The 23,990-nt window shown below is 37.3% G+C and overlaps 1 protein-coding gene across 4 annotated transcripts in view; it reads right to left on the reverse strand.

Moving 5' to 3' along the window:
• The window catches only part of PRKDC (protein kinase, DNA-activated, catalytic subunit), a 225,093-nt gene that overhangs the window by 119,576 nt on the left and 81,527 nt on the right, over positions 1-23,990 (reverse strand). For all 4 annotated transcript variants that reach the window (XM_026516499.4, XM_026516500.4, XM_044390365.3 and 1 more), the window contains 11 exons: positions 23,868-23,972; positions 22,645-22,812; positions 20,855-20,982; positions 13,616-13,823; positions 10,444-10,622; positions 8,397-8,565; positions 8,069-8,134; positions 6,898-6,970; positions 5,678-5,826; positions 3,252-3,389; positions 2,931-3,050 (listed from right to left, as the gene is read on the reverse strand). In XM_026516499.4, coding sequence (XP_026372284.1) covers positions 2,931-3,050; positions 3,252-3,389; positions 5,678-5,826; positions 6,898-6,970; positions 8,069-8,134; positions 8,397-8,565; positions 10,444-10,622; positions 13,616-13,823; positions 20,855-20,982; positions 22,645-22,812; positions 23,868-23,972 — 1,503 coding nt within the window. The remainder of the gene's footprint in view (positions 1-2,930; positions 3,051-3,251; positions 3,390-5,677; positions 5,827-6,897; positions 6,971-8,068; positions 8,135-8,396; positions 8,566-10,443; positions 10,623-13,615; positions 13,824-20,854; positions 20,983-22,644; positions 22,813-23,867; positions 23,973-23,990) is intronic.

The following is a 23,990-nucleotide window of genomic DNA, read 5'->3' on the forward strand; positions in this document are numbered from 1 at the left end:
TGAGCAGGGAGCCTGACATGGGGTTCAAGCCCAGGACCCTGGGATCATGACCTGAGTCAAAAGCAGACACTTAACCGACTGAGCCATCCAGGCGCCCCGATTTTCTCCTTGTCTTTGTAATTTGCAAGCTTAACTATAATATGTTAAGATGTTGATCTCATATGGAACATAAGAAGTAGAAAGATCGGTAGGAGAAGAAAGGGAAGAAGAAAGGGGGGGTAAACAGAAGGGGGAATGAACCATGAGAGACTATGGACTCTGGGAAACAAACTGAGGGCCTCAGAGGGGAGGGGGGTGGGGAAAATGGCATAGACCGATGATGGGTAGTAAGGAGGGCACGTATTGCATGGTGCACTGGGTGTTATACGCAAGTAATGAATCATGGAACTTTACATCAAAAACTAGGCATGTACTGTATGGTGACTAACATAATATAATAAAATATTATTATAATAAAAAAGATGTTGATCTATTTTTGTTAATTTTGAGGGGGGTTCTCTGTGCCTCCTGGACTTGAAGGCCTATTTCCTTCGCCAGATTAGGGAAGTTCTTAGCTGTAAGTTGTTCAAATAAACCATCTGCCCCTTTCTCCCACTCATCTTCTGGGACTCCTATAATACGGATATTATTTTGCTTTATGGAATCGCTGAGTTTCCTCAGTCTACCTTCTTGATTTAAGGCTCCTTTCCCTTTTATTTTCAGTTTCCTTATTTTCCATTATTTTATCTTCTATATCACTGATTCACTCTTCTGATTCATTTATCTTTGGTTTTTGGCCTCCATTTGGGACTGCATCTTGGTTATAGCATTTTAAATTTTGACCTGGGGGCGCCTGGGTGGCACAGCCATTAAGCGTCTGCCTTCGGCTCAGGGCGTGATCCCGGCGTTATGGGATCGAGCCCCACATCAGGCTCCTCCGCTATGAGCCTGCTTCTTCCTCTCCCACTCCCCCTGCTTGTGTTCCCTCTCTCGCTGGCTGTCTCTATCTCTGTCGAATAAATGAATAAAATCTTTAAAAAAATAAATAAATAAAATAAATTTTGACCTGACTAGATTTTGGTTCTTTTATCTCTAAAGTAAGGAATTCCCTAGTGTCTTCAGTGCTTTTTTCAATTCCAGCTAGTATCTTTATAATTGTTTTAAATTCTAGTTCAGACATCTTAGTTATATCCATATTGATTAAATCCCTGGCAGTGAATACTACTTTCTGTTCTTTCTTTTGTGGTGAATTTCTCCATCTTGTTATTTTGTCCAGGAAAAAAAAAAAAAAGAAAGAGGAAAAACAACAACAGACAAAAGAAAACAAAACAAAACACAAACAAACAAAACAAAATGTAAAAGTAGATCCTGGTTGTGTTTTGGTCTCATTAAAAGAAACTAGATCCCAAATGAAATAAAAGAAAAGAAAAAAGAAAAGAGAAAAGAAAAGAAAAGAAAAAAAGAAAGGAAGAAGGAAGGAATGAAGGAAGGAGGGAGGGAAGGAGAAAGAATTATAAAATAAAATACAATTAAACAAAAAAATAACATATCTATATGAAGTATATATGTAGATAAAAATTTAAAAGAATAAGAAAATATTTGGAAAAATAAGAAAATAACAAAAAGGAATACTAAAAGACTACCGAATAAATATATAAAGAATGCTATATAGTGTGTTCCCCATGAGCTTCAGCCCCCTACGATCAATAAACTTGGTGAGAGCGAGCTGTTTATGCTGGTCTTCTGGGGAAGGGGCCTGTTGCACTGATTCGTAGGTGGACTTGCCTTAGTGAGAAAATGCCTCCAATGAACAGACCTCCAATGAACAGAGGTAGGGCTTGGTGTAAGCAGCGCCCAACTCAACTAGGTTGCACTGTTTTGCTTCCTGAGGGCTCTCAGCACTGATGGGTGGGATGAATATAGTGGCACCCCCTACTCTTCAGTGAGCCCTCACAGAAAAGCAATCAATCAGTCTTTTCTCCCCAGTTTCCACGAGAACTCTATGTTCACCTGGCCTGTGACCATGCATTTTTAACTCAGGAACAAGACTTGAGTTTTCAATCTCCAAATTTTAGGGACTCCTGTGGGGCAGACCCATGGTATTCCTCCTGAGGGAGAGGGAGGGTCTCACCACATTTCTGCTTTTTTGCTGGACTCCTCCCAGGAAAATGGTTGCATGACTGCTACACAATTTATGGCAACACAGAGCAGAAAGCCGGCACCTAAACTCACTGCTCTCAGTCAGCTTCCCTGTTCCTATGCCTGGGAACTCTGCCACACTCAGGCAGAGTTCTTTTTGAGACCACCTGTTCTTCTTGAGACCCTTGGGATCCTGAGACCATGCTGTCACACCTGGGATTCTGCCCTGCTTCACCACCTGAGCACCTTTAAGCCAGGAACATCCCCCACTGTAGCAGACTTTTAAAAGTCCCGATTTTGCACTCCATTGCTTATAATATTTTGTGGTATCCTGTTTAAGCAGGCTCCCTCCCCTTAGCCATATCCTCAGCTATATCACACTGGATTCAAGTCTCTGAACCTCCTACCTTCCAAACTGCGGTCATTTTGTTTTTAGAGATTTTATTTATTTATTTGAGAGCGCGAGAGAGAAAGAACACAAGCAGGGGGGAGGGGCAGAGGGAGAGGAAGAAGCAGGCTCCCCATTGAGCAAAGAGCCCAATGCAGGGTTTGAGCCCAGGATCCGGGGATCATGAGCTGAGCTGAAGGCAGACACTTAACCAACTGAGCCACCCAGGCACCCCTGTGGTCATTTTTCTACTGGTAAACTTGGAGCATGTGTTTTCTCAGATCTCCTACTGATTCCTCGGATGTTCAGAATGATTTGATAACTATCTAGTTGCATTCGAGGGACAAGACAAACTTAGGGTCCCCCATTCCTCCACCATCTTACTAATTGCAAAGAACTTTTAAGGAAATAATAAATTACTTACTTCTTCTGTATTAATAACAAGCTTGGCTAAGAAGAGACGGATATTTAATGATACCGATGGATTTCCTAGCTTGTCATGAAGAAATTTCATCCACAAAGGAAGATTTCTTGGCACTGAATCCTGAAATGATACATTCATGATTACCTTAAAAAGTGGAAGAAAATAACTTCATATTTTGATATTATGAGATGACAAAGTAAGACATGAGCAACAAAAAATCATGTTGATTAGATACAGAATTTGGTATTCAATATTAAGTGTTCATTCTTACTATGATACCAATGAACAGTATTAAATAAGACAAGATTAGCAGAAACAAACCTCTTCTCCTTTAGGTAGTATCTGATTTCTGTGCATGTGCTTAATCAGGGCTGTCATGGTCGCCATACATTCATGTTGATTGAGCTCATCCATCTCTAACTCTAGGACAGCATCTTGGACCATGGGGTCTTTATGCTCCTAGGAAAAGGGAAGAATCCAATGATGCAGAATACAGTGTTAAAATTTTATTGTACATGATATTCTGACTTTTGGGGCAATATCATAAGACACACACTTAGGTAACAATGATAAATTGGTAATAATGTTAAATACACTTGTTGGCTTTTCTTATTAAACAACTTATTAAAAAAACCCAAACAAACCCAGGACCTCATGTCTTCCTTACATTCTAGATACACATTTTCCCTCCGATCTCTATATGCATGGTTACTTCCTCCGGGGTCATACTTAGTTCACAGCATCCATGCAGACACATGCTGCTTTGTACAAACACTAAGATCTTTCCAAATGTTTATGTCTTGGGAGGCCCCAGAACTCTGAACAACTTGAGAAGAACAGTCTCCATGATTCTTAGTTGCCACATTATGGAGAAAGTGAAGCTCTTGAAGCACAAGTATAAGATAAATTTCTACCTATATTTTTTTCTCAGTAAACTGAAAAAGAGTTTTTCTCTGAAAAACTTTGTAAAATCCTTATTTGACTTGAAATTTTAATCAATAAAAGAACAAAACTTTTAAGGTATTATTGATCCTAAAATTCTTAGAAATTATAGCAGAGGAAATCATTTATAAATGTAATGCTGAATTTAAGTTTGTATGTACACGTATAGTAAATTTTACACACACACAGAGTGGAACAACTTATATGGATATTTCCCAGCACAGATCATTACCAGGAAAGAAAGATTTGAGAAATCCAGAGAAGAAATTTTTGGACAGTTAAAATTAAGCATGGGGAAATTAAGTGCTTGCAGAGACTGAGTAGAAAAAGGAATAAAAATGGCCCTAGATAATTCGGTAATTCTATCTGTCCTGGCAGCAGGAGCTATTTCAGAACATCACTTCCCAGGATGGGCAGTATTTGTAAAAGTACTCCTCTTATGACCCTTCTGCCCATGGTCTCTTTCCTCCCAAAGATAATGGATAATTTCCATAAACTGGGGGTTTAGAAATGATAGGAAGTTGTATTATATCTTAGTAAGAGCAGTGCTAAGTGAGCACTGAAACAGTAAATCAGGGTTACAAGAAACAAGAAAAAAAAATGAGCCATAAAAAGCAGAGTAATCTTAATGTCCCTTTTTCCATATACCTGGTAAGGTATCAAAGCAATTAATCACAGTATCTAAATGCATTCAGATCTACTCGACATATTTTTCAGTCAAAATTATTCTATGTCAAGATGCTTCTCACAAGGACTGCATAGATCTGAAACTAGAGATTCAAGTCATGCAATCAAATTGAAGGCATGAGGACTGAACCCAAGATGCCTCAATGTAAATGGCCTATTCATGAAGGATGAGTCTCAATAGACAATGTAGCCATAAAAGAACGAAGTTGTACTTTTTTATTGCCTGGCACAGACGGATGACATAATCTGGGTGAAGAAAATAATGAATGGGATCCTCCTTGAAGCATTCATTACAAAGGAAGAAGCCAACCCTAGGGGCAACATAAAGTACAGTCAAACTCAACTTCAAAAACACTGCATTGTTCCCGTCCTCCTAAGGCAAAAAGCCACTTGGGCAGACCAGAGTGGGGCAGGAACTATCTGGCAGTGTCTGGGAGTGGGGAGGGAGAGTGTGGGGTGCTCTCCTGTGGTTCAGGACCCACTCCAGGAGGGCAACCCCCATCAGAGGGGTTGAGGGAAAGAAGAGGTGAGTCAGTGCATGTCAAAGAAACCAGAATGGGAAAAACTTGAATGAACCCTGAATGGGAATCAGATGTATCTGTGGAGCTCATGATTTTACACATGTGTATACATGCGTGTGCCTCTGTAAATGCACGGATATGTGTCTACCTACATGTTTCCTAGCTCTGTTCATGAGGTTAAGCTACCCTTTGTGAATGCAGATGCATTCAGTTATCTCAGTTTGATAACATCAAATATTCGAGCAGCTTCTTCATTTCCTGCAGAGGATAATGCAACAGTCACATCAGCAGGGCATCTGAGTCTCTATGGTAGTTATCCTTCTCACTGGAGACCCTTAAATGCAGTTCTGATTTCAAACACTAATTTCATGGAGACTGGCTAATGTGAATCAGCCCTGGAGAGAGCCTCCTTTCCTCCTTTCATCCTACTGATGAAATCCAATTGCCTATGGGATGGAAGGCTGGGACTTAGATCCTGGAAAATTCTCCAAACGCTATTGTCTGAGGACCACCCAGAGAGAACTGACTTCCCCTAACAACGAAGACCCCCCTTCCTTTACAAATGCCAATATATTTTAATATTCAAAATGTGATCACCCGTCTCCGAATATGACCAGGGGTAGATTTAGGGTCTTGGGAACTGTATGAATAGCTCTGAACGCCAGTTGAGAAATCAAATTGACTCATTTCCTCACTCAGGCTGCTGTCTGCCAAATATGACAAGGAAGATAGATAATGAGGGCCACCTGAAATATAAAAAAGAAAATACATTTATTCAAATTGGTAAAAAATGTATTCCTCTAAGCTTAAATGATATTAAAAGACAGTGTCAACTATGGCTTTTATCTATCCTCTTGATTCTCTCAAAAGATTATCCAGATTAACAAAGCAAAAGGAAATGGGGAAAGACCTCCTTTGGTTTTGCCATTATTGAGTAATTATTCTCTACTATCACGGACAGGGAAATTAAGTTAAACTATATACAATCTTTGGATATGATAGTAACAGAATTTCCTTGCATTTAAAATTTTGATGGGGTACATTTTCCACATAAAGTCTAACACAGACGGGGAAAAGATACTACTGAAAACAACTAATCAACGTATATAAGGAATTTACAAAACTGGTCCAAATTTTATCCTCAAGTCAAGAAAAAAAAGCTATTAAGAAAAATTAAGCAAAAACTAAAACAAGAAACATGTGGAGCAAGAGACAGTTAATTTTAAATAGGGAAGCCAGGGAGAACTTCCTTCAAAGGTTAGTATTAAACAAAACGCTGATATCTGGGACCAATGTTATTCTAGGCTGAGGAAACACCATGTGCAAATGCCCTGGGGTCAAAGTGAGCCTGGCGCCTACAAGCATAGGCAGGGGAACAGCGCTGCCAGCGCAGAGTAAGCAGGAAGGAGAGTGGCAGGGAGGCGGCAGGCAGGTCAGAGGTCTTAGGCAGCTCTGTCCTCAGGGAGGTAGGAGCTGATAGGAAGTTTGGAGCAGACTTACATTTTAACACAGACTTCTTGAATGTATTTAAACAAAATACAAACATAATCCATATGTAAACAAATAACTATCAACTGATCTTGCACTTTTAAAAAAAGCATACTATTTCTCAGCCCTCTTTGGCCATTCTGAGATCTTTCTATGTAGTTAAAGTTTAGCTAATTGCATTTCTTTCAAAATACAATTCTATTTGCCACTTAAAACCTTTTCAAATTCAATTATGTTTTTGGATATTTAAAATATTTTTATTTACATAAGAAATACCATTTATTACATAACAAATTAGAATCTTTCTCATCATTTTGAAAACATCCTACCTGAATCCCCGTTTGCGGCCTCCCTGGCTTCTTTTCTAATTTCAATATACTTTTTCTTTCTTTCCAGAGGAACCTATCGGGCAAAACAAATACACAATTTAAAACGTTTTAGAATCATGATCACACATTTTCAATTTTAGTAGCAATTTGGCAAAAAAATTAATTTTTAAACAAGACTTTTATCAAATTTAAAATCACTAAAAATACCCATGAAGAAAACTGGTGAGCACCCTTAAGAAATGCTTTTCCCACAGATTCCCACAGAATCTGAGGCATATGCTTCCCCTCTGGGCTTTGGGACCCAGTGTGGGCTAAGCTCTGGCAGCCACATGTCCATATTACCAATAGTCTATACTTGACCTATGAGCCTCAGTTTCCTGAACTATACAGCTATGGTGTATCATAGCACCTTACAGTGGTATTGCAAAGTTCAGAAGTAACATATAGCAAATGTCTGAGTGCTATATTCTTTTTTTTTTTGGTAGTTCTTTGAACATACACCTTGAAAAAAGTTCCCAGTCTTGTTCCAAAAGGGCACAAGGCAGGAAGCAATGCACATGAACTCATGAACCACTCAGACATGGTGAGGTCAGTAACCATGTACACTACCATGATTGACAGCTTCTGACCTAGACCATGGTGTATAAGGTCTAGCACTCTGCCCAATTCCCATTTCCAGGGCTGCACCTACGACCTCCCACCAATTGCTGAGGCTGGCATGTTAAACTTAGCTTGGCTAAAATCAAGCTTGTCATATTTGCCACAGCAAGTTTTCCAATTATCACCATGACTTCTGCTCACAGCACCCCCCCTTATCCTGCCAAATCACAAAAGCAGGGCCACAGCATTACAATTCTGTATCTGGATGGACCTCAGTTTCACTGACCAGAGGAATTTACTCCACAAACAACTTCTGGGATATGTCCTAACAGCTCCTTTTATTGCCATTTTCTATCTTCTACTAGTTAAGAGAGGGAAAAATCAAATTATTATCATTTTTTGCCTGAGATTGTACCTCAGGCTGAACTACATTAAACTACCAGATTTTATGGCTCAAAGCAGACTTGAATATTGAGAATTTAACATTTCAACATAATACTTTGTTGTTTTTTTCTATAAGTACTTGGTAAATTTTTTAAACTCAGGAACACCATTGAAAAATTTCACTCACCTCAATTTCTATAGGAAACGTATAGCAGCGCTTCAGGTCAATCAGATTTTCAAAAATAAGCAAGTTCTGTAAATCCAAAGAGTCATATAAAAATATCTGAATAGTGGAGATCCTTATTGCTGATGCTACTATAGAAGTAATGCTACTTAATAACTCATAGGGAAGAACTTCAGCTTTAATATATATATGTGTGTGTATATACATGCAGAACTATAAGAACTACATCTTTAATATAATAAGAATGTACAAATTATGATATAATTTTAATTTACATAATCTAACTTGAAATCCTACAGTGACAGCAACAGTGAAAATTTCAGAAGTCTACCTTTTCAGGTTTTTCACTAAACAGAAAACCTTGGTAAAATTTTAATTCGGTGAAGACGCAGCAGATAACAGAAATGGCGCAGTTGTATGCAGCACAATGGTAAAGTCTTCTCCTCTCTAGCAACTGATTCTCACCCGCCATGTTCTCTGTAAACGCATCATAGCACAATCTGCAGAGTAGATCCATTAATTCATGTAACAGGGAAATTATTGCTTAAGCCCAATAATGCTAGACAACAGGATCTCACTTCAGTTCAGCCTTTTCTGAGTGTCATGTTTGTGTCTGGCATAGTACCAAGTACTGGAAATAAGAGACAAGCAAGTCACCGAATCCATGCACATCTCAAGGCAAAGGCAGCATCCAGGAATTTTACCACACTGTGGTAAGCACAGCAACAGCAACCAGCACAGGAAGTTAAGAGATGCAAGCAAGGAGGATGGACAGTAACCCAGGCGAAGGAGCCAACAAAGGTTTTAAGAGAAAATATCAGAACTGTATTTTGAATTCTGAGTCAAAGAGAAAATGTACATGAGGATTATGAACAGGGAGAAGAGTGTCACTTATAGTAAGGGATAAGCCACACAGTGTGTTCAGAGGATGAGGTGGGAAGCAGCAGTGGTTGGCAGTGAGTGAAAGGTGGAGAGGGGTGCGTTCCTAGAAGAGCTTGCCTGCCATGCTAAGGAGCTCAGACTTCACTCGGCAGAATGGGGTCTCCAAACGGTGCCCAGGTGACCAACTACTTTTGAAAACAGTTTTGTCAGCACATAGCCACGCCCATTCATTTACATATTGTTTGTGGCCGCTTTCCCAGTACAGTGTAGTAGCTTCAAGAGACCACACAGCCTGCAAAGCTGAAAACAGTTACTATCAGGCAGGCCCTTTACAGAAAAAGTTTTGCTGGTCCCTGCTACTGAAGATGAAGTTCTTTTGAAGTGTTTTAGGTAGGAGAGTGAAACAATCAGGTTCAAACTGCAGAGGTATTATCATAATGGCAGCAGTATGGAAAAACTGAGAGACAAGCCCTGGAGCAGGGAGAATAAAAATGAAAGAGACTGCACTGCAGCGGTTCACCAAATAACACCAAACACTACAACACTGTATGAAGGAAGGTGGGTGAAAGAAGGGCCCCAGTCTTGGGAAGGCTGAGGAGATAAAATTCACCAGATCTGGTGACTGACAGGGTGTGCATGGAGACTAGAGAGAAGAAGGAAAAATCAAACAGGATTCTAATTGGTGTAAATGAATGGATGGCGATGTCATTCCCAGAGGAGATAAAATAAGAATTAGGGTAAGAGGAAAGTAAGGATAAGCTTGTTTGAGATATGCAAAATGAGACATGGCAATGTCTGCATTCAATATTCACTAAGAGGGAACTTCATTAGAAGGCCAGTTTTAGAGAAAATGCATTCAATTAATTTGTACTTTATAGAATACCTGCTTAAACATACTGCCATTCCTTTCATTTCAAATTGCAGTTAGGAAAAATAAAATACATAAATCCCTTCATATTGTAAATTATACCACTAAAAATATATCAAGCTATTGGGGCGCCTGGGTGGCACAGCAGTTAAGCGTCTGCCTTCGGCTCAGGGCGTGATCCCGGCGTTATGGGATCGAGCCCCACATCAGGCTCCTCTGCTGGGAGCCTGCTTCTTCCTCTCCCACTCCCCCTGCTTGTGTTCCCTCTCTCACTGGCTGTCTCTATCTCTGTCGAATAAATAAAATCTTTAAAATATATATATATATATATATATATCAAGCTATTAAGGGAGGGAATAGTAGGAAAAAACAAGAGAGAAAAAAGTTTTATTCCTTATAAAAGATGAGTATAGGATAAAACATGCTACTCAATAGCCTGTTAAAGTCTATCTAAGTAGTTTATACATAAGAAAAAAAACAAGAAAACTATAAAAACTCATATTTAGACAAACTTAACCATTTATTCACATTATATACAAGCATAAAAATATATGCATCAAAAATATTAACGAATCCAATACAATGAATCAAATACAAATCAAAATAACAAAGTTAACTAAAAACTTACTTAATAAGTGTCTTTGTAAGTTCATTTCCTTCTGTAACACACGAGCTGCAGAAAACTTGATTAATTTTAGATTCTTTCGAGTGTACATCATCTTTTGAAAGACGAGAATACATCACATCTACCATTTTATAATAGCCCATCTTCTTGGTGATTTGAGTATCAAAGATAGATTCATTCAGCTAAGAAAAGGTAACATGATTATCTTTGGTCTTATCAAACATGAAAAATAGCTTATTGAATATATCAAATATTCAATTAAATATATTTAATATTCGACATCTTTACATAGAAAGTAATTTTAACATAGATATTGAATCACATCAATAGACCCACCCAAGGTCAGGAACATAGGTATAAATATTAATGTGTTATATTGAGTGTGGCAGGAAGTAATACACACGTCCAAATAGTAAACTTAGGACATGCGTATAGGGCTTTTGCACAAAATCTTATCGAAGGCATGACAATAGCAGGTGAAACTTCAACGTATTAAAAAACAAAGTTTTCAACTATTTACAGTATTTTCTAAAGATATACACATCCTAATTCCTAGAACCTGTGAATGAAATCTCATAAGGCAAAAAAGGACTTTGCGAATGTGATTAAGGATCTTGAGATAGGGAAACAATTCTGGATTGTTCCCATGGGCTGTAAATGAAACCACATGTAAGCTTGTAAGAGGATAGAGAGAAGGATGAGACACAGAGGAAAAGGCAATGTGAAGACGAATTAAGAGGCCACAATGATGCAGCCACATATTGAGGAATGCCAGCAGCCACCAGAAGCTGGAGGAGGCAAGGAGTGGATACTCAGGGCCCCTGGGGCAAGCGTAGCCATGACGATGCCATAAATTCAGCTCAGTGAAACTAATTTTAGACTTCTGGCCTCCAAAACAGGGAAAGTTCTTCTAAGCCACCAAGCTTATGGTAATTTGTTACTGAAGATTCAGGAAACTAATACACATTCTGGTATCAAGAGCTGGATCTGCTCTAACAAATGAATGATAGGCAGAGGCTGAAAGAAACTTGCCATGCGTGACAGAAAGCCGACTACCTACCAACACTGAAGACATTGATGGTGAGGGCTCAGAAGCAAATGAAAAAGCATGGCAGAAAAAGCTAAAACTGTCTTACAGAACATATCAATCATCATAAACACATTTTCGGTAGAAATTGGAAGTTAAAGTAGTTGCCAATAAGGTCTCAAAAGGAAATAAATAACATAGCTTTGGAAACTGGAGGAAAGAGGATCCTTGTTATACAGTGGCAGAAAACTTGGCTGGTAAGTATTCTATAGTTACACATACATGAGAACTTGTAAGCCATGCAGTTGAATATTTAGCTGAGAAAATTTCCAAGCAAATCTGTTGAAGGTGCTGCCTGCTTTCTTCTTTGCTGCTTATAATACAATGTGAGGTGCAAGAGATAAACTGAGTTAAGAACTGCTAAGCAAAAAGAACCAAAATGTGATGATTTGAGAAATTCTCAACTTCCCCAGACGGTAAAAGATGCTAACATTAGGAGATTCACTGCTAGAAAAGTGGCTCTGGAGGGAAGAACAGGGTGTGGCTGGACAATCTTTAGCTAGTGCCGAAGAAATTAAGCATGGGACTCATGGATGTTCTCAACCATTTCAGCAGAACCAGGAACAGAGATGCAATTATCCACCAAAGATCTGTGGAGGACACTCTTGTCTAATGGAGTAAACCTCCAAGACACACATAGAAGAGCTATGTAGTTTTTGAGAACATCATACCAGAACCACACCACCAACTTGGACTGAAAGGGACAGAGACAAAATGAAACGGAAAAAAAAAAAGACTGTTGTACTCCTTGAATTCTGCAGGCAAGAAACAGATTGATAAAACTACTTACCTGCAAATATATGCTACCCTTCAAGAAAAAAGAATGACTCCAAGAATGGAGCCTAAGGTCCAGAGAGCAGAACATTAAGCCACAAAGCATTACTCCCAGGTCTCGAAACAACACAATTTGCCTGCCTGGACCTTGAAAGTGCTATGGAACACTAACTTCTTTCTTACTTTATTTTCTCCTTTTTGGAATAGGAATGAATATAATAGTTATCCTGACTGTTGAACCACTGTCTTTTGGAAACAAATTATTTGTTTTCTAGTTTCACAGGTTCACAAATGGAAAGAATTTTGCCCCAAGATGGATCACACCCAGAATCTCACCCATATCTGATTCATTATGATTTAAATGATGAAAGTTAGGACTCTGAGCTGATGATATTCAGATACAATTTTGGACTTAAAAGTTGATGAGGTAGGGGCGCCTGGGTGGCATAGTGGTTATGCGTCCGCCTTCGGCTCAGGGCGTGATCCCGGCGTTATGGGATCAAGCCCCACATCAGGCTCCTCCGCTATGAGCCTGCTTCTTCCTCTCCCACTCCCCCTGCTTGTGTTCCCTCTCTCGCTGGCTGTCTCTATCTCTGTCAAATAAATAAAAAAAATCTTTAAAAAAAAAAAAAAAGAAAAAGTTGATGAGGTAATGCATTTAGACTTTGGGGGATGTTAGGATGGGATAAATGTATTTTGCAGGTAGAAACATTTGGTGCAAGAGGACTGTATTCAGCCAGCTAAATAATATCCCCTTACAAATACCCACCTTCTAATCACTGGAACTGTGAATGTTACCTTATATGACAAAAGAGGATTATACAGATAAAATCAAATAAAGGATCCTGAGATAGGGAGATTATCCAAGTGGATCCTAAATGCAATCATATATTTATAAGAGGGAGGCAGAGAGTGATTAGACAGAAGAGGAGGAGGCAATGTAACCACAGAAGCAAAGAGAGAGGAGTGATCTGGCCACAAGCCAAGGAATGCAGGCAGCCACCAAAAGCCGGAAGAGGCAAAGAACGGATTTGCCCCTGGGGCTTCTAGAGCCTTGCAACACCTTGATTTAAGCCCAAGGATACTGATTTCTGATTTCTGGCCTACAGAACTGTGAGAGAATAAATGTCTGATGTTCTAAGCCATGTTGGTGGTAATTTGTTACAGCACCCTCAAGAAACTAAAGCAGATTGAGGTAATGCTCCTTGAGCAATAAAGATCCTCTGAGGGAACACACTGCAATTTTTAAGGACACTAATTAAGGAGATTTGTCAATTCGTATTAATATTAAATTTAATAATAGATGAAAAATACCTTTGTAAATCTAGACTTCAACATATCAACGGCATCCACCACAATTTTGCTAAAGAATTCTCTCAAAGTGTTCAGGCTACAATGCCACAAAAGGGTGAGAAGAGAGCGATCTACAAATGCTTGGCGAGTAACATTTGAAAGTAGGTCATCCCTCTTGAACATTCGGTATACCCTTTCCAAAAGGGCTAACTGTGTGACACATGAACTCCTAAGAAAAAAAGAAAATTATATGAACATCCCTGCTTTGAACAAATATTTTACAAGTGCCTACCCACACAACAAGCAAAATAAACACCAATGACTATAAATTCATAATATAACTTCGAAGATTATATATATGTAAAAACCATGAACTACAAGAAGCATTTGTATATGAATCATATTATTATACTCATCCCCAGAAATCCTCATGCCAAATTTAGGCATTAAGAAGAATTGTTTTCATTTACTTTCAAATCTGATTTTTTTAGGAAACATCGGGAAGGCTCTGGGAGAGTCTCAGGCCTAAAGATGATCACGGTTCCAGAATCTGAAACTCATGAGTTATAATTTAAAAATTCTAGTCTCTTCCTAGTAACAAATGGTCATTCCTATTTTCTATACAGAGATATATTCATCTGGCCCTTTATATTCTCATCTGGAATATAAGATACTTGAATGACCATCTATAAGATTTTGTCCATAAACCAAGAATACAGAGTTAGTTTCCTCAACTACAAAAAGACGAGGTTAAGACCAAATTATCATTAAAATTCTTTTACAGTTCTAAAATCCTGATACTCGGTAGTTAAGTATGAACCAGGGCAAAAATGTTCGATTTAGAAGGTAATTCACAGTCACAAAATTTTAAGGCTCAGGATACTACTAGAGGTTACATGGGCTTCTGCAATATTTATTTGGGTACTGTCTAAGATTTAAATTCTTTTGAGGAGGGGCGCCTGGGTGGCACAGCGGTTAAGCGTCTGCCTTCGGCTCAGGGTGTGATCCCGGCGTTGTGGGATCGAGCCCCACATCAGGCTCCTCCGCTAGGAGCCTGCTTCTTCCTCTCCCACTCCCCCTGCTTGTGTTCCCTCTCTCGCTGGCTGTCTCTATCTCTGTCAAATAAATAAATAAAATCTTTAAATAAATAAATAAATAAATAAATAAATAAATACATTCTTTTGAGGAGCTTCTTATAGTGAGCACAGCAAGGATGCACAGCCCTAAAACTCTTACAGAGAAAGCTAAAAAGAGGAGGAGGAAAAGTAAAAAAGCAATATCTGATTATAAAAATGGGCCAGGAGATAGTTTCTAAAAATAAATGCAAATGAGCTTTAAATATATGAATATATGCTCTATTTCACTTGTAATAAGAGAAATATAAATTAAAGCAACACTGAGAAATCCTTTCTCACCTATAAAATTGGAAAAAATTCAAATGTTTGACAATATACTCTACTGGCAAGACTGTGATGAAATAAGACACTCTCATACACTGCTGAAAGAATGCAAATTATAGTCCTGAAATAAAGGATGTGGTGAAAGCTGGCAAAATTACAAATGCATTTACTTTTTGAATTCTGTTTAGGAATCCACTCTAAAGATATACTGGCAAAAAAAAAAAAATGACATATACAGAGGGCTATTCACCGTGTTACTATTTTTAATAGCAAAAGATTGAACCCAAAAGTTTATCAGCAGGCGGCTGCTTCAAAATACATGCTAATTCCACACAATGAATAATTATATAGTTAAATAAATAAATAAATAAATAAATAAATAAATAAGGATTGAGGAAAATCTCTATGTACTGACATGTAGAGATCTGTAGAAGATATGAGGTGGAAAAAAGGAGGTGAGGAGGAATAAGAGAGGGGATACAGAAGTAAGACTCTCAAATACAGCTCGTTATACAGTTACGACTTTCAAATCATGTAAATATTTTACATTTTCAAAAAGAAAATCAGAAAGAAGACAAAAGATAAACAATTTCTAAAATCTGAAAATTTACTAAAATAAACATACCTAATTGGTTTAATAGCCACATATTGAAAAATACTTCACCAAGTGATTTTAGAACATAAACTTTCACTGTGTATCCTCAGAGAATATATTCTAAGTAAGTTATAATTAAAATGAAAATTCTAAACTGCACACAGACAAAAAAGTCTTGCTGGAATTTTGATATGCATTAAATTTACATATCAACTTAACTGCCATGTTAATAATATTGAATCTTCAAATTCATGAACATGGAATGTCTCTCCATTTATTTAAAACTTTAATTTTTTTTATTTCCTTCAGCAATGGGCTGTAATTTTTAGTGTACAAGTCTTGCACTTCTTTTGTTAAATTTATTCCTAAGTGCTTTGTTGTTTTTGATGCTATTATGAATGCAATTATATTCCTAATTATAGTTTTGAAATTTTTCTGCTCATATATAAACAATTGATTTTTTAACATTGATCCTATATCCTACAAACTTTCTGTAATTGTTTATCAGTTCTAGTAGCTTTCTGTAGATCTTTAGGATTTTCTACCTCACGTCATCTGTGAATAAAGACAGTTTGGGGGCACCTGGGTGGCTCAGTCAGTTAAACTTCCTACTCTTGATTTAGGCTAAGTGGTGGTCTCAGGATTGTGGGATTGAGCCCAGAGTCAGGCTCTGTACTCAGCTCAGAGTCTACTTGGGCTTCTTTCCCTCTCCCTTTCTCCTGCCCCACCTCACCTACTTCACTCCCCCACTCAACCCCACCCCACTCCCTCTACATGTATACACACTCTCTCTCTCCCTCTCTCTCTCAATAAAAAAAAAAAAAGAGTTTGCTCCTTTTTTTCCAATTTAGTTGCTTTTTATTTCTTTCTCTTGCTTGACTGCACTGGCTAGAACCTCTTTTATCATGTTGCATTGAAAAGGGCAGATGCCCTTGCCTTGTTCGCAAACGCAGGAGGAAAGCATTCAGTCTTTTACTATTACGGTTGGTTTTTCATAGATGATCTTTTGTCCTTTTTATCATGAATGGATGTTGGATCTTGTCAAAAATTAATGTTATCTACTGGAATGATAATGTGATCTTGTCCTTTAGTCTTTTAATATAGAAGATATGATTAATCGATTCTTAGATGCCAAACTAGTTTTGCATTCCTAGGACAAATCCCAATTGGTCATAGTACAGAATATATATATATGTTGCTGGATTTGGTTAATATATTTTTGAAAATTTTTGTGTCTACACTCATGAAGGATGTTGGTCTATAGGTTTCCTGCAATGTTTCTGTCTGGATTTGTTACTGTGTGATACTAGCCTCACAGGATAAGTTGGGAAGTATTCCTTTCTCCTCTATTTTTCTGAAGAGTTTATGAAGTGTTGGTCTTATTTCTTCTATTTATTTGATGAAAATTCACCAGTGAAGCAATTTGGATCTGGGCTTTCCTTTGTGAGAAGATTTTAAATGAGTAATTCTATTTCTTTATTTATTAAAGCTATACTCAGACTTTCTATTTCTTCTTGAGTGAGTTTTGGTAATTTGTGACTTTTTAGGAATTTGTCCAATTTAGTTAAGTTCCTGAATTTGTTGACATGATGTCATTCATAGTATTTTCCTATAATCTGAGAGGTTAGTGGTCTTTCGGTCCTAATTTTCATGAACTGTACCTTTTCTTTTATTCCTAGTTTGTCCAGCTAACAGTTTGTCAATTTCATCTACCTTTTCAAAGAACCAACTCTGGTTTCATTGATTTTTCTCCACCATTTTCCTAATTTCAATTTTATTACTTTTCACTCTAATTTTTATTATTCCCTTCTTCCTGCTTGCTTTCAGTTTTCTTTTTCTTGATTTTAAGGCACATGTTCATATTATTAATTTAGGATATTTCTTATTTTCTAATACAGGTATTAAAAGATACAAATTCCTCTCTAAGCACTGCTTTAGTTGTATCGATATGCTTTATTTTTATTTTATTCTGATCAAAATGCTATATGATTTCCCTTATAATTTCTTCTCTGACCGAAGGGCTACTTAGAAATATATTAATTAGTTGGATATTTAGAAATGTTTTTGGATTCCTCACGTTTTCTCCTGTTATTTATTTCTAATTTAACTCCATTGTGGTTGACAATATACTTTGTAAGATTTCAATCCTTTTAAATTTATTAAGATTTGTTTTATGGCTTCCATATATGCTCAAAGAGAATGTGTATTTTCCTGCTGTGTAGGATGTTCTATAGTTGGTGGTTAAGTATGATTTTTAAAATGTCAACAAAAATGACCTACTGATTTATGCTGTCATGAATGAACCTCAAAAACTTGCTGAAAAAGGAAGCCAGACATAAGAGATCCCATGTTATATGATTCCATTTATATGACATGTTCAGAAAAGGCAAATTTATAAAGACTGAAAGTAGACTAATGATTGCCTGGGGCTGGGAATGGGAATGGGAGTTAATATAGGATCTTATTGGGAGGATGAAATTACTCTATGGTGATTGTTGTACCACTAGGTAAAGTTACGAAAAAGTATTAAACTCTATGCTTCAAATAGGTGAATTTTATGATATGTAAAGTATAACTCAATAAGATAAATTAACATGGATATTTACATATGAATATAAATAATGACAAAAAAACCCTCATTGGTCACAATCAGAAGTATCCATGGCATCAAGCCCTTACTTTAAAAATTAATAAAAATTAATAATAAATTAATAATACCTGGGTGTCTCAGTCAGTTAATGTCTGACTCCTGATTTCAGCTCAGGTCATGATCTCAGGGTTGTGAGATTGAGCCCTGTGTTGGGCTCCATGCTCAGCACCAAGTCTGCTTAAGATTCTCTCTCTCTTCCTCTCCCTCTGCCCCTCCCCCACTCATGTTCTCCTTCTTTCCCTCTAATAAATAAATTTTTAAAATCTTTAAAAAATAATAAAAAATTTGATAATAAAATTTGTTCCCTTTTTTCCACTGTAATTTCCTAAAATACTAAAACTATATTCAGGTAATGAACAGCCCTAGTGACAAAGGCAAGTTCATTACAATAGATTTCTAGCTCCTAAATGTAGAAGATATAAAAAGATTTTTAATTTAAAAAAAAAATTTTTAAATATTTAATTTATTTGAGAGAGAGACAGAGAGGGAGAACATGAGCAGGGGGGAGGGGAAGAGGGAGAGAGAGAAGCAGACTCCCTGCTGAGCAGGGAACCCGACACGGGGCTCAATCTCAGGACCCTGAGATCATGACTTGAGCCGAAGGCAGATACTTAGCCAACTGAGTCACCCAGGTGCCCCTAAAAAAGGATTTTTTAAATGACCATTTACAACTCCTGATAAAATAAATGATTTGGGGCAATAATCATAAATGCATGCTAGAACATTGGGAAAAGGCTATGTCATACATGGCTAATCAATCTTAACATCACGAAAATTAGGGCTACTGGACACTATGTACCCCCAAATGCCATGAACATGAAAAATAGAGCATCCACTATTAAGTATTCTTGCCAAAAGTTGAACCTGAATCTAACTAAGCTTTTAGACTTAACTTCCCACTTACAGGAAACTGGAGCTGGAGGAACAAGTTAAAGGAAAAGAACAGAAAAAAAATCAGGTAATATAGGACTCTGAGATACTATGCAGGCCAAGTGTCCAGGTTTCTTCAACAACAAAAGAAAAATAAGGGGATGGGGGACTGTTCTAGATAAAGACAGATTTAAGAGATACAACAGTGAAATGTCATGTAAGAACCTCATCTGGATCAGAATTAAAAGAATCCAACAGTCTGGAGCATTTATGATTACTGGAGAAATCTGAAAATGGAATTCGTAATAATTTTATTCCATTGATACTGGTAGTATAGCAGCCCAAGAAAACGGTGTGTTTAGACATACATACAGAAGTAATTAGAGGTGATCATCAGGGAAACACAAATCAAAACCATGATGAGATACCATCTCACACCTGTCTGAATGGTTAAAATTAACAACACAAGAAACAACAGGTGTTGGCAAGGATGTGAAGAAAGGGGAAACCTCTTGCGCTGTTGGTGGGAATGCAAACTGGTGCAGCCACTCTGGGGTACAGTATCGAGCTTCCTCAAAAAGTTAAAAATAGAGCTACCCTACAATCCAGCAATTGCACTACTAGGTATTTACCCAAAGGATAAATACACATTCAAAGAGGTACATGCACCCTGATGTTTATAACAGCATTATCAATAATAGCCAAACTATGGAGAGAGTCCAAATGTGTCCATCAACAGATGAATGGATAAAGAATATGGGGTGTGTGTGTGTGTGTGTGTGTATGTGTGTATATACATATATGTGTGTGTGTGTCTATCTATCTATCTCTATCTATAATGGACTATTACTCAGCCATCAAAAAAGAAATCTTGTCATTTGCTATGATGTGGATGGAGCCAGAGAGTATTATGCTAAGTGAAATAAGTCAGTCAGAGAAAGACAAATACCATATGATCTCACTCATATGTGGAATTTAAGAAAGAAAACAAATGAACCGGGGTGCCTGGGTGGCTCAGTCGATTAAGCATCCAACTCTTGATTTCAGCTCAGGTCATGATCTTAGGGTCGTGAGATCGAGTCTGTATGGGGCTCTGCATTGGGCATGGAGCCTGCTTAAGATTCTCTCCCTGTCTGCCTGTGCTCCCCCCGCCACAAAAGACGTAAGAAGGGAAGTGGGAAGAGGAAAAAAGGAGAGAGGGAAACACACCATAAGAGACTCTTAAAAACAGAGACCAAACTGAGGGCTGATGGAAGAATGTGGGGGATGGGCTAGATGGGTGACGGTTATTAAGGAGGGCACTTGTGATGAGTACTAAGTGTTGTATATAAGTCATGAATCACTGAATTCTACCCCAGAAACCAATATTGCACTGTATGTTAACTAACTAAAACTTAAAAAAAAAAAAAAGTAATTAGAGGTAAAATGACATGGCATCAGGGATCTGCTTTATTACAGTAACTACAGCACAAAAGAAAAGAGACCAAAATAGGGTTGATAAGGCTGGAAAATGCTCGTGCGTGTTTGATCTGGATGTTCATTATGGTCTTAACCTGTAGCGTTGAGTGTGTTTGAAACTTTCACAATAAGTCTTTTTTTCTCCATCAAGAAAAACAAAATAAAATTGAGTTGTAAGAGTTGACCGCAATTGCCACTCAACTTTTTTTGGAACAGAGAAGGTAATTTCCCACAGAAATAAAAAGTATATGGTGTCTGGGGTCCTAGACTAGAATAGAATGACTTACTTTCTGGCAATCTTTTTGAAAGTAGATTGAAATAATTCTTCCATTACATGCTGCTGTTCCCGACAAAGAATTTCTGTCATCAACTGCAACAATATAGGACTTTGAGATAATTCCAATGCATCTAGAAACTAGAAAAAAAAATAATTTTCTTGGGTTTTTATTTTTGTTTTGTTCTTACCAGTACTAACAAAATGGAAAATTAAAGCTGGGTTTCACAGAGAACAAATGCTACCACTTTTGCCATTTCTGCAGCTATAACAAATGCATGGCATATAATAACATTTGCTAAATATTTGAGTTTTTATTCTTTAAACGTTTTGCAGATGTTCTTCCCTCTTAAAGCAGTCAGGATGTTCTGAAAAATCAGATTCCAGGTTCTGAAATTCCACGAGGATGTGCCTTCACTGAGGTCTTGGTCTTCACCATTCCAGGTACTCTGGGGGCTTTTTTTATTTTGGAGACCTTTCTTTTCCACACCATCTTCATTGCACAGCAACTGTTCTAGGCTGCTCATCTAATGTTCTCTACTCTCCCATTTTCCATCTTGATGTCTATTTGTTCTGCTTTCTAGGAAATACCCACAATTTTATCTTCTGTTTTATGAAGTTTTTTTTTAATTTTGCTTTTATATAATTTCCAAGAGCACTTACTTGTTCTACTTTACAGACACAATACCTTCTTTCATATCTGAAGCTACTCTTACAGTTTCTTTGATATGCTCATCCCCCATCTCCCTTTGTTGACTCAGTTCCCGCTGAGTTCCTTTTTCCTGTTGGTTTACATCTTTTTAGGTTAGAAGCTTCCTTCAAATGTTCAGTGACTGTACTTATATTTACATTAGCACATTTACATTAAAAGAAAGTGCCAACGATCTATGTAGAATCTTTGTGGATGCTATAACCATTAGGTAACCATTAGACTGTTTGGAATAGGATACTTAGAGGGCACCTACATGATGGTGTCATCCCATCAACGACCTGCTGATTGCAGGAATGCACCATTCAAGAAAGGTGACTGGCAAGCTAGAGGCAGCATGTACCGGGGCATTGAGAGTATCACCACCAAGCTCTCACCCCAGGAACTACACTCAGCTTATCAGCATCAAGCCACCATAGCCTTGAACTGTTGTCTGTGAGCATCTGTGCTTTATCTCAATTTATTCTGTGCACCTATTAACAAGATGTGTCCTTTGGTAGCAAAAGTGCCTAAGAGAGGATATTTTGGGTCTGATAATGCTCAAAAAATTTCCATACAAATTAATGGTAATTGCTTCTTTGCTTTATATCATTTTGGCTTACAAAAGTTTTCATAGAAATGTTTCACTTTTGGATAGCAGGGGAAATCTGTATATAGTTGCTATAAATAACAATCTAGTATTGTACAGGAGAAACAAATAATCTACCACCTTGTTTAAGCCACTGGTATTTTAGAGACCTTCATCTGTATATTAAATAATACCGGTGATAATCACTAGATGTTTCTCAAATAACCACTACTTTATTCTATTTCTTAGCTCTTTCTGGCATTAATTTTCAAAATTTATACATAAGGCATATAATATTTCACAATATTTTTCTGCATAAAAGATTTCAATTTAAAATGGGAGGGAATGAATTCCAAAAGATTTAGATATGCATCTGGCCCCACAGCTACCCAGCTTTCAAAATGAATTGAACTGAATTCCTTAAGTTACAATACATCTCTGACTCTGAATATTTCACTTACTTTTCATCAAGAAATGTAACAGAAAAACAAGGTTTTAATTTCACTTGGTACTACTAAAAACTAACCTTTTTCATGCAGTCTACATAATTATTGTACCGCAGAGTTCCTGGGGGAAATTCTTCAGACTTCATGGGGAAATTAGAAATGATAAGCTTTTCAAGAACATGCTTAAGGTCCTCAAGACTGCCTTCAGTAAGATTGGTGAAGAATGGAAGAAGAATTACAGCCTGACCCTGTGGGAGCAATGCAGACATATGAAATTGCCCCAGTCGGGGCTTACGAATCCTACAGAATAAATAAAATTACTGCTTTCTTAAGGCTTTGCAAATAAAGTACTGTTTGGATTCAATGAATGACTTCAGAATACCTTCTATATTACACTGAAAACCAACCTGAACACAATAATGTATCTCAGCTTCTACTCTAGAGGCCAGTGGGCCAACTGAGGGCTATATACGTGTAATTAAATAGTACACTGTATGATGATGCTCTGTGATTTTTCCTTCTACAAATACAGACTCAGTACACTGGATAAGTTTGGTGTGGAAAGAGCATACTGAACAACCTCTGGGATAATTTATAAATATTCCTCACAGAACTAATTCAGAACTTCATAATGAGCATAAAAGAAACTAGGTGATATTTCCTATCTCCCCTATGTGGCAAGAAAGTTCCCAGGCTCCCTCATACTGAGGAATGAGAAACTTGATTAACCACAGAACAGAAAATTCCAAAGAAATATTCTTATGGTCTACTAAAAAAAAGTCTTTCATTAAGGCCACATTTTATTAGAGCATAAAATCTAATTATTATAGGACTTTAAAATTATAATATTAAGTTCTTAACTCTAAAAATTACCCAGATATATGTATTAATAGAAAAATTACTGAGTAATAGTTTAAATTCTGTCATTCACTAATACAGCAATTCTCAAAAAAGCCAATTTGAACCACACATATGAAAAGACAAGTACTAGTTCTTCTAAGTATGTGAAATTCATTGTGATTATATTTATCTTTTAAAGAGACATAAAAAAGTATGCACAGATCAAATAACATGATGCCACGGGTCTCCTTCAAGGGTAGGAGTGGCTGCATAGTTGAAACAGACATGCCCAGAGACAGATGGCTACTGAGGCTGAGTGACAGGTACACCGGTTACTCTCGCTTTTGAATATGTTTGAAATTTTCCATAATAAAAAACATACAACATCACAAATATGTAAAAATATAAAATGGGAAAATAACGGAGAATGTAATCTGAAAAAAAAATCTTTTTCATCCCTTACCTTTAAATGTAAACCCAACTTTGAATCAGCAAGTAGACTAGCATATGTTGTAAAGACTTCAGGGAATGCACTGTGATTTGTATTAAAAGATACAGATGAATCAATCTAAAGGAGGGGAAATAA

This window comes from Ursus arctos, unplaced genomic scaffold (assembly GCF_023065955.2).
Source record: "Ursus arctos isolate Adak ecotype North America unplaced genomic scaffold, UrsArc2.0 scaffold_6, whole genome shotgun sequence".
In the NCBI taxonomy this organism is placed as follows: Eukaryota; Metazoa; Chordata; class Mammalia; order Carnivora; family Ursidae; genus Ursus; species Ursus arctos.